This window comes from Muscardinus avellanarius (assembly GCF_963383645.1).
Source record: "Muscardinus avellanarius genome assembly, chromosome: 4".
Classification (NCBI taxonomy): Eukaryota; Metazoa; Chordata; class Mammalia; order Rodentia; family Gliridae; genus Muscardinus; species Muscardinus avellanarius.
Genome location: NC_137789.1, coordinates 18926134 through 18937070, shown reverse-complemented (window position 1 = coordinate 18937070; position 10937 = coordinate 18926134). Strand labels below are relative to the sequence as shown.

The 10937-nt window shown below is 48.7% G+C and overlaps 1 protein-coding gene across 1 annotated transcript; it reads left to right on the top strand.

Annotated features, from left to right (window-relative positions):
- Window positions 1-1110: 1110 nt before the first annotated feature.
- ZHX2 (zinc fingers and homeoboxes 2) lies at window positions 1111-3775 on the top strand (the record flags this gene model as incomplete). The annotated part of the gene is made up of 1 exon (XM_080694723.1): window positions 1111-3775. The coding sequence occupies exon 1, from the start codon at window positions 1274-1276 to the stop codon at window positions 3773-3775; it is 2502 nt and encodes an 833-aa protein (XP_080550849.1). The 5' UTR covers window positions 1111-1273.
- Window positions 3776-10937: the final 7162 nt, after the last annotated feature.

Genomic DNA, 10937 nt, shown 5'->3' with positions numbered 1-10937 from the left:
TGGTGATGTTTTATGTTGGTTGGGTAGGGAGCTGGGGCCTCTCAGATGCTGCCAAAAGAAAGGCCAGTTGAGGCAAAAGTTTTGACCATATGAATTGAGAGAACCATTTCTAGGCCTTTTTCCAAAGGCACTTATCAGAAACAGGAACTAAGGGTGGTCACTGCAATTTTGTTAATAAAAGGCAACAATTGGAAATAAACATCTAACAAAAGTTGAATGGCTGAATATATTATGCATGGTATATTCCTACAGTATAATAACAGGTAACCATTTTTAGCTCGTCATTTTGCTCAATATTTATGAAAATGGGGACTTTTGAAGATAAATTAAAAAGAAAACAATATAGCTTGTAATCCCAGCATTTGGGAGGCTGAGACAGGAGGATCGTGGTTCAAGGATCCTCCTCAGCTACTTAATGAGGCCCTTTGCAACTCAGTGAGACCCTATTTCAAAATAAAAAATAAAAATAGGGCTGAGGGTGTGGCTCAGAGATAGAATGCCCCAGGTTCTATTCCCAGTGCTGCAAAACAAAAAAAAAATATATATTTGGGGGGATTGTTTTTATTTTCCTGTATATTTTTCTGCACTTTCTGGATTTTTTTATGCTGAATTTGCTTTTATGACAAGAAGCTACATGTTCATGTTCCTTTCCTAATGCCCACAGAAACCCACTTGCTGGCCCCACACAAGTGTCTTGCTTCTGATGTGCCATAGATAAAAAGCAGCTTGTAAGCCCAGCAACGATTTTCCACCTGCAGCTCCCTTCACCACCCGCCTCACCACTTCAGATCTTAGTACCTATGTTCCTTTTCTGCATCTTTTTACTCTAAACATGAAGTGGTGATCCCCATCCTTGTTTGCTGGCCATGGGCCTGTTTCCACTTTCTCCCCACAGAAGGGAAGAGAAGAATATGACCTTTCATGTTGATAAGCAACCACTCTCCACGCAACCTGTGTTTGATTTGGGTACCAGTTGGGGTGCGTCATGGGAACAGCTCAAAAAGAGTTGCATTGTGAAGAGACGCTGACCCTGTCTTTGTTCTTGTCCTGCAGATATGACTCTACCTGGTGTGTTTAGCGAGTGGTGCAATTACGATTTTCTGTGCTGAAATCGTTGTGAAAACTCAAAACACAGGAGACTAGCATTCACGGGAAGCCAAAGCCATTTGAGGGGGAATAAAGCCAAAAGCCTTTTATCTTATCTGTTTCAAGAATTTTACTGCCCTCTTCCCAGTCCCTTCCAAAAAGAAGCCATTGCACACCGCCGGCCAGTATGGCAAGCAAAAGAAAATCTACAACTCCATGCATGGTCCGGACGTCACAAGTGGTGGAACAAGATGCGCCCGAGGAGGGAGACCGGGCCAAAGAAAAGAGAATGGGGATGTCCCAGTCCGATGTGGCCAAGGACAGGTCGGCAGCAGAACCTGAAAACTCTTCCAAAGAAAATGAAGTGATAGAAGTGAAATCTACAGGGGAAAACCAATCCAAAAGACTCCAAGGTGGTTACGAGTGCAAATACTGCCCCTACTCCACACAAAACCTGAACGAGTTCACGGAACACGTGGACCTGCAGCACCCCAACGTCATCCTCAACCCCCTCTACGTGTGTGCCGAATGTAACTTCACAACCAAAAAGTACGACTCCCTGTCTGACCACAACTCCAAGTTCCATCCCGGGGAGGCCAACTTCAAGCTGAAGTTGATCAAGCGCAATAATCAGACCATCTTGGAGCAGTCCATTGAAGGCGCCAACCATGTTGTGACCATCACCCCTGGTGGCCCGGGAAGTGGTGACAACGATCCTGGGATCTCGGTGAATAGAACTCCCATGACGAAGACAGGAAAACTGAAAGCAGACGCTAAGAAGGTGTCTAAGAAGCCTGAGGAGGCCACCCCTGAAAACCACGTGGAAGGGACTGTCCGCCTGGTGACAGACACAGCTGAGATCCTCTCGAGACTAGGAGGCGTGGAGCTCCTCCAAGACAACCTGGGACACGTCATGCCTTCTGTACAGCTGCCACCAAATATCAACCTTGTCCCCAAGGTCCCTGTCCCGCTGAACACTACCAAATACAACTCCGCCCTGGACACAAACGCCACCATGATCAACTCCTTCAACAAGTTCCCTTACCCCACCCAGGCCGAGTTGTCTTGGCTGACAGCTGCCTCCAAACACCCAGAGGAACACATCAGGATCTGGTTCGCCACCCAGCGCTTAAAACACGGCATCAGCTGGTCCCCGGAGGAGGTAGAGGAAGCCCGGAAAAAGATGTTCAATGGCACCATCCAGTCAGTACCCCCCACGATCACTGTGCTGCCTGCCCAGCTGGCCCCCACAAAGATGCCGCAGCCCATCCTCCAGACAGCCCTGCCCTGCCAGATCCTTGGCCCGACCAGCCTGGTGCTGACCCAGGTGACCAGCGGATCAACCACCGTCTCCTGCTCCCCCATCACACTTGCTGTGGCTGGGGTGACCAACCACGGCCAGAAGAGACCCTCGGTGGCTTCCCAAGCTGCCCCTGAGCCCAAGCGTCCGCACATCGCCCAGGTGCCAGAGCCCCCGCCCAAGGTGGCCAACCCCCCACCGACCCCCGCGAGCGACCGCAAGAAGACCAAGCTGCAGATCGCACACCTCAAGGCTAGCTTCCTCCAGAGCCAGTTCCCCGACGATGCCGAGGTCTACCGGCTCATCGAGGTTACCGGCCTGGCCAGGAGCGAGATCAAGAAATGGTTCAGTGACCACCGGTATCGGTGTCAGAGAGGCATCGTCCACATCACCAGCGAATCCCTTGCCAAAGAGCAGATGGCCATAGCCACCTCCCAACAGGGTCGCACGTACCACGCCTACCCGGACTTTGCCCCCCAGAAGTTCAAAGAGAAAACACAGGGTCAGGTGAAAGTTCTGGAAGACAGCTTTTTGAAAAGCTCTTTTCCTACCCAAGCAGAGCTGGATCGGCTAAGGGTGGAGACCAAGCTGAGCAGGAGAGAGATCGACTCCTGGTTCTCGGAGAGGCGGAAGCTTCGAGACAGCATGGAGCAGGCTGTCTTGGATTCTATGGGGTCTGGCAAAAAAGGCCTGGATGTGGCGGCCCCCAACGGCTCTCTGTCTCCACTTGACCAGCTGGCAGGGGCCCAGTTAGCCAGTTCTCTGCCCAGCCCCTCACCAGCAATTACACAAAACCAAGAACAGGTCCATCTCCTGAGAAGCACATTTGTAAAAACCCAGTGGCCTACCCCTCAGGAGTACGACCAGTTAGCGGCCAAGACTGGCCTGGTCCGAACTGAGATCGTGCGTTGGTTCAAGGAGAACAGATGCTTGCTCAAAACTGGGACTTTGAAGTGGATGGAGCAGTACCAGCACCAGCCAGTGTCCGACGATCTCGGATACGATGCCGTCTCCAGGAAAGCAACAAAACCGGTGGCCGAGAGCCCAAAGAACGGCAGTGAGGTGGCTCAGCAGTATTACAAGGACCCCAAAACCCTTTGCGAAGAGGACTTGGAGAAGTTGGTCCCCAGAGCGAAGGTGGCCAAGGAGCAAGCGAAAGACTGTTTACCGGCCAAGCCTTCCGAGGCTACCTTGGACAGTGGCCGTGAGGGCAGGGGCAGTGACCAGAATGTGGAGTCCAGCGTCGTGGACTACGTGGAGGTGACGGTCGGAGAGGACGATGCCATCTCAGACAAGTCGGATAGCTGGAGTCAGACTCCAGCCGAAGGCGCCGCGGAGATGGCCGACTCCGACTCCGACAGTGCCCCCACCGAAGCTGGCCAGTCCTAGACAGGTAACGCCACCTGCTTGCTGGGGGACCCGAGAATGCTGGTCCCAATTCTTCTTATTGGCAGGGTTAACACAGGGAGCAGGTCGAGATGTTGACTCAGACAATGGATTAGATGATGGGTTCTCTTTGTTTTATGTGTTGATGTGTTGAGTGTCTGTATGCGTGGTACTGGAGGTTGAACCCAGGGAAATTCTACCTCCAAGCCAACCCCCCAGCTCTATTTAATTTTTTATTTTGTATTTATTGATTTATTGATTTTTTTATTTTTTGTGGTACTGGGGATTGAACCCAAGGGCATTCTACCTCCAAGCTCTACTCCCAGTCTTATTTTTAATTTTTATTTTGAAACAGGATCTCAGTAGGCTGATGAGAGTCTTACTACTTGCTGAGGCTGTCCTCGAACCTGTGATCATCTTGTCTCAGTCTCCCAAGTACTGGGATTATAAGTGTGCACCACTACGCACGCCCAGTTTTTTGTTCTGTTTTGTTTTGTTTTGAAATTGGTCTTGCTGGCCTCAAACCTAAAATCTTCCCGTCCCAGCCTTCCAAGTACTAGGTTTACAGGCATGTACCATCACGCCTGGCTTATTAATATATTTTTAATTGACAGAGGAAAGTATCTATACATACAGACAGTGATCATCTATATATTAAATATATCATTGACATGATATGCAACTTAAGAATCCCCTATGTGGAACATTTGCAAACGGATACATTTCAAAGTTTAGATCTTTTCAGATTTTGAAATATATAATCTTAGGGCTGGTACCCAACTCTAAAAACACAAAATGTATTTATGTTGCATATATGCCTTATACACGCAGACTGAAGGTGAATGGGGGGGAGAGCATACCGGGGATGAAACCAAGGGACCTTTTACCACCGGGCTACACCCCTAGCCATATTTAATTTTTTATTTGGAAACTGGGTCTCACTACATTGCTGAGGCTGGATGTGAACCTTTGATCCTCCTGTTTCAGCCTCCCAAGCACTCAGGTTATAGGCACAAGCCCCCACATCCAGCTCTGAAGGTGATTTTGTGCAATCTTTTTACTAATTTCGCACATTACAAAGTTTCATGGTGTAGAATTTCCCATTTGTGATGTCATGTCAGCTTTCCAAAAGTTTTCATTTTCGGAGCATTTTAGATTTTGAATGTTCCGATTGGGGCTGCTCAGCCTGTATTTATCATGTATACTTAGGATGTGCAACACGATGTTTCAAAATATGCATACGTGGTGAAATAACTCTGTGGAGCTCATTTACATATGCATTGCACTTATGTTTTAGTGATAGATGAATTCTTTCTCAAGGTTTCTCTAAAAAGGAGGAAACATAGGGGTTGGCACCTGTGTGTTCTTATTTGCAAGGGTGTACCTGGGCGTGGAGGGAGAGCCCTGCTGCCTGGATCCGATGGGACAGCAGCCCAGGGCACGAAGTCTTTCTCAAGTGTTTAGCCAGCACATCGTCCACATGGTTTGTGTTTGCTGCCATGAAAGACAAGCACAAAAAGGTTGTGTCTTTTCTCCTCCTTTTGGATCTTCTTGAGAGTATTTGTGTTTACTGAATCAGAGAGTAGAGGTTGTTCCTTCTCACCCGGAAGGTCGTGCGAGTGCTCCATATTTGCCTTGTTGTGGCAGAAGGGAGGTGCCACTCGGCTCGGGTCCCCATAAACCCCTTCAAATCTGTAAGAGACAGTGTAAATTTAGACCCAAGGAGCCACGGAAGCCAGGGAAGGGCGGTTACCATGGTTACTAATGGCCGTGTCCTGCACATAACAGGACAGGCCTCAGAAGCCCTTGGTGCGTGTGCTTCCCAGGAGGCCAGTGCAGACCGAGGCCCCCGCACTGGTCCGGGGTGAGCTGAGAAAAGGGGTGAAGGCAGGGCATGGAGGAGGGGCTCCCTTGCTGAAAGGTTGCAAAAGCAGTCTGGACCATGGAGGAAGATGCATAATTTGCCCAGATGGGCTTCTCTGGAGATCACTTTAGAGGTCACAGAAGGGACCTTCCCGGTTATCTTCTAAAATAACAAAATACAGATAAGAACCTCCAGAATGATTTATAAAGTCCTCCAGGGAGCCTGGAAGTTACCATGCCTCTGTGTTAATGAACATAGACATCTTTGGACGGCCACGTCCTCATTAACTCATTTATTCAGGAATACAATGAGGCACCTGGCAGATAAGCAAACTCCTCTAGCAACCCTGTTTCGGTCCATTATATGAGCTAGGAAAAGAGCAGGTCTCTTGGAGGAAGCACTCCTGTGTCTGGCTGAGGATGCAGCCCAGCGGGAAGGGAGGCAGTGATGGAGAAAAGCTAGTCAAGCACCAAGGTCGCCAGTGGCACCAGCCACCCGCCTCCTCTGGCTCACATGGTGTCTTCCTAGAAAACCCTACCAGGCTGGTCCACCTCACCCTCAGAGAAAGGAAGGAGCGGGTCTCTTCTGTGTCTCCTTGAAGGCTCCTAGCTCATCCTGTCTTCTAACCTGGATCCTCTCTGATCCGTAACATAGGTCTACACGCTGCCTTTTCCTCCCACGCTGGAGCAGACAATAGGGTTGAGTTGCACTTGACTGCGCTCAGAGCCCAGCGGCTGTGCTGGGCACCAGTGGACATGATGAGGAGTGATGGTTACAGTCCACAGTTGCCTGGAGCTCGGTTAAGCCAAAAAGGGAGGGAACTGCACTTGCCTTTGCTAGCCAGTACCAGGCGTGGTCTGATTGGGATGTGCCCAGCTGTGTGCAGGAGCTTTCGGGAAGATTATCCAGCTGGAAATCCCGGGGGAGAGGGACTTCCTGGAGGGAGGGATATGGACTCTGGGTCTAGCTCCTGAGGAGTTAGGCACGTTTACAGAGAAAGGAAAGAGCTGTTCAAGTAGAGAGAACAGCACTGGACAAGGTCCAGGGACGAGCAAAGGAGGGGTGCGGTTGAGGTTTAGCATAGCCAGGAAGTAGAGTTCAGGTTCAGTAAACGGTGGGAAGAGATGCACTCAAAACAAACCCAAAGGGTTTCCATATCAGGCAAAAGCTCTTCTGAGCCACTTGTGTTTCCTGGCGTTGAAGAGAAGGATGTGCAGGGGCCCGGGTGAGCCCAGATGGGGCTCCCTGATCTCCTCAGCTGTGTGAGCAGTTGTCTAGGGGTGGCAGTTCCCCAGAGGCCCCTGAGGCCACCTGTCAGCATCCGCCCCCTAAGCTGTACACCACTACCAGTTGAGAAGAGCCATCTGTGTGGGCCGTGAGCGTGCTTGGTGTCCCTGAGGCCCAGAGGGAGGGAAGGCTAGTTCCACAGAGGGAATCCGGGGATGGCTGACGGAGTTCAGAGGAGAAAAGCTGGGGATGCTGCCCTGGCCACGCATGGCCTCACTTCTCCCACAGAGGCAATGCTCTGTATATTTATTTATTTATTTTATTTATTTATTTATTTATTGGTGGTACCGGGGGTGGAACCCAGAGGTCTTCTATTTCCAGGCTATACTCCCAGACCCATTTTATATTTCATTTGGAAACAGGGTCTCACTAAGTTGCGGAGAGCCTCACTAAGTAGCTGAGGCTGGCTTTGAACCTGTGCGATCCTCCTGTCTTTAGCGCGGGGATTACAAGCATGCGCCACCACGCCCAGCATGCTCTGTATTTTTGTAAACCCAAACCCAGAGACTGGAAAAACTCACCCACATTCCCCTGCCAGCCCCTCAGGCAGACGCCAGGGCCCTGGCTCCTGCCATCTCTACCTCTATTTCTAACAAGCCGAAATGCCCCCATTTCTGTTGACCACCCTCCCACCCCAGGGGGGTGGGGAACAACCAGGGTTTTCCAAGTTGTTTTTGGAATGAACATCAGAAAATTCAGAGGCGTTGGAACTGGCCGCATTCCCTCAAATCTAGAAACATCCACGAACCCCAATTTATATGGGTGGTAAATTCCACAAGTAGGAGATGGAGAACATTCTTGAACTAGGTGTTGAATCTGTTCTACATCCGGCAACGCAGATACCCATCATGTCTTCATTTTATTGAGTGTTGTCTGCACTGGGGATGGCACCTGAAAACCCTCCAAAGTCCTAACTAGAGGTGCCTTTTTAAAATTTTTATTGGTGCATTGTAGTCATACATCTTAATGGGGTACAAGATGGTGGAGGCATACATACACATCACCTGATTAGCCCTTACCCAGTTCCTGTCCCCTCTCCCTCCTTCTCATATTTGGCTTAGATGTTTCAACTGAGAAGGGGGAAAATCTCCCAAATTACTTTGCAACCTTTTTTTTTTTTTTTCTTTGGTGGTGGTGGTACTAGGGATTCAACCCCAGGGGCATTCTACCTCTAAGCTACACCTCCAGCCTATTCTATTTTTACTTTGAAACAAGAGCATATTAAGTAGCTGAGGGCCTTGCTAGGTTGCTGAAGTTGACCTTGAACTCTCAGTCCTCCTGTCTGGGCCTCCCTTATTTAAACACATGTATTTAAAAAGCTTTAGGTATAATACACATAATAATTCTGAAACTAATTCATGGTCTTAACGTTATGAATGGTGTTATGCGATACACAAGACAGAGAGGGGTGGGTGACTTGGGCAGGCAACTGAGAAGGGCTCTGGGGCTGGTCCCCACGGCAGGAGCACAGCTCTTCCCGCCCTGCCCACCTTCAGCTTTGAGCTTTGCAAGGCCCATGACAGTGTGTGACAGTCCAGGCCCACCTTGGCCCTGTGGGTCTGAATAATTTTTGAGCCATCCCATCAAGAGACCTGTCCTAGTAAGAGGCTGAAAAATGACCTTTTTTCTTTCTCAGAAACGAGTCAACCAGCCGGGCATGGTGGCTTCACGCTTGTAATCCCAGCATTTAGGAGGCTGAGACAAGAGGAACACGGTTCGAGGACAGCCTCAGCTACTTAGTGAGGCCCTTTGCGACTCAATGAGACCCTGTTTCAAAATAAAGAATAAAAAATAGTGTTGGGGGTGTTGCTTGGAGGTAGAATGCTCCTGGGTTCCATTCCCAGTATGAAAGAAAGAAAGAAAGAAAGAAAGAAAGAAAGAAAGAAAGAAAGAAAGAAAGAAAGAAGAAAGAAATTGGAGGAGCTCACAGGGAAAGAGTGGCTTTTCCAATGCGTTGTCTAACTTAAAACCCATCCACCAACCCACATATGCAAGTTTCCTCATTTATTTTAAACAAAGGAAACTAAGGCTCAGAAAACTGAAGCAACTCGCCCAAGTTCACTCAGCCAGTGTCTAAATATGACTCAGAATCTCCAGCCACTACCTGCACCACCTCCAGATTTCTGACAGTAGTTTTTGACTCTTGATGATTAGGGATAGCTTCAGGGAAGACAAAAAAATTGGTAAAATGTCAAAAAGAAAGAAAAAAAAAACACCTATTCTTCATGGTTCAGCTTGCTTAAAATATTCAAGGCTGCTGAGTGTTGCATCCTGGCTATAATTTAAGATCCAGAATATGTATGCCCCACACTCCATTCATATTAACCATCCAGATACAAGTGAATCAAAGAGTGAGTGAGTGAGTGAATTCTTTAATTAATTAAAATCTTCTAATCCTCTGCTTCCCTGTCTCCCTCCCCCACCAGACCCTTGAAGGCAGGGACCTTTCTCATTCATCTCTGAATCTCCACGGCAAATTCAGAGCACGTGCCTGGTAATGGTTTGCTAGTCACACAGTGCCACAGACTGGGAAACTTTGGGCTCACAGTTCTGGAGGTTCAAGGCTGAGGAGCCACAGCTGGTGATGGCCTTCTTGTTGGCAGAGTACCACGGCAGTGTAGGGCATCATATGGCAGAGAGAGAGAGAGAGGAGAGCGGTGGGGGGAGAAAGAGAGAGAGAGAGGGAGGGGCGGTCTTCTGGTCTCTCCCCCTCTTTACAAAGCCACCAGTATTCAATCAAAGTACTCTACCCTGATTACTTTAATCACCTCCCAAGTCCCCCCTCTAAACATTAGAGTTGGATTAAGTGTGTGTGTGTGTGTGTGTGTTACTAGGGATCGAACCCAGGGGTATTCTACTCCATGGCCAGCCCTTTTTATTTTTTTGTTTTGAAACAGGATCTTTTAGGTTAACTGAGAGAATCACTCTGTTGCTGAGGCTGTCCTCGAACCTGTGATCCTCTCTCCCAGACCCCAGTGTTTCACCTTCTTCATACCTCACAATGAGGATCAGGCTCCAACATGCACTTCAAAGGGGCAAACCATATTCGAGACGTCACAACAGTTTATGGAGACAGCCTGAGCTTTAGCACAGGTGGTTGTTTTTCCGTTCTCTGGAATCTGGTGTTGTGGTCCCTTTGCTCCTCCCCAGTTTTCTCCCACACATTCATTCCCCCCAGTGTGCGAGCTCAAGAGAAGGGTCTGGTGGAGAATCTACACCAGATATTTTCTGGATGATGCTTCTCAGAGACTGCCCACCAGCTTGCTTCCCTCGTACCTAAAGGAGAATTAACTGTTACCGCTTCTGGTTGCCTAATTCGGGAGCTGCTCACCTTCAGAACTGTCCCTGTGCTTTGGGCAGCTGGCAGTAACCTAGCAACCATGAAGATAATCCAGCCCCCTCACTTTCCAGGGAAGGAGGTGGCCCCAAGGAGGTGAAGTAACCAGCCCAGAGACATTCCTAATAAGTGACTTGGTGCATTCAGCCACCGAGGATTTGTGGAATGCCTGCTGTGTGCCAGGCTCTGAAAGACAGTGGTGCCCAGTATGTCTCTGCCTTCACGGAGCCCGCGGTCAATTGGGAAATGAAGCTTTAATCAAACGAAAAGGAAAGTTACCACACTGGCATGTTTTTGGTAGCAAAGGTCCACGGTAGTGATACGAGTTAGAATAGGGGGATTGGACCTGATTGTTGAGGAAGCCTTCTCTGCAATGGATGAATTGAAATCTAAAGGTTAAGCCAATAGGTAGGAGTTGGCTTGGAAGCAGGGATGTGGGAAGAGCATTCCAGTCCAAAGAAACAGGATACTCAAACTTCCTAGGATGTGAGCTGGGTATAATGGCACATGCCTGCAATCCCACGAGGCATTGGGAGACTGAGACAGGAGGGTCACAAGTTCAAGACCAACCTCAGAAACTTAGCAAGGTCCTCAACAACTTAGCAAGACTCTCTTTTTTAAAAAACATTGTTTAAATTTTTTTTTAGACATGTAACATCCATTTGACTTATTTATCT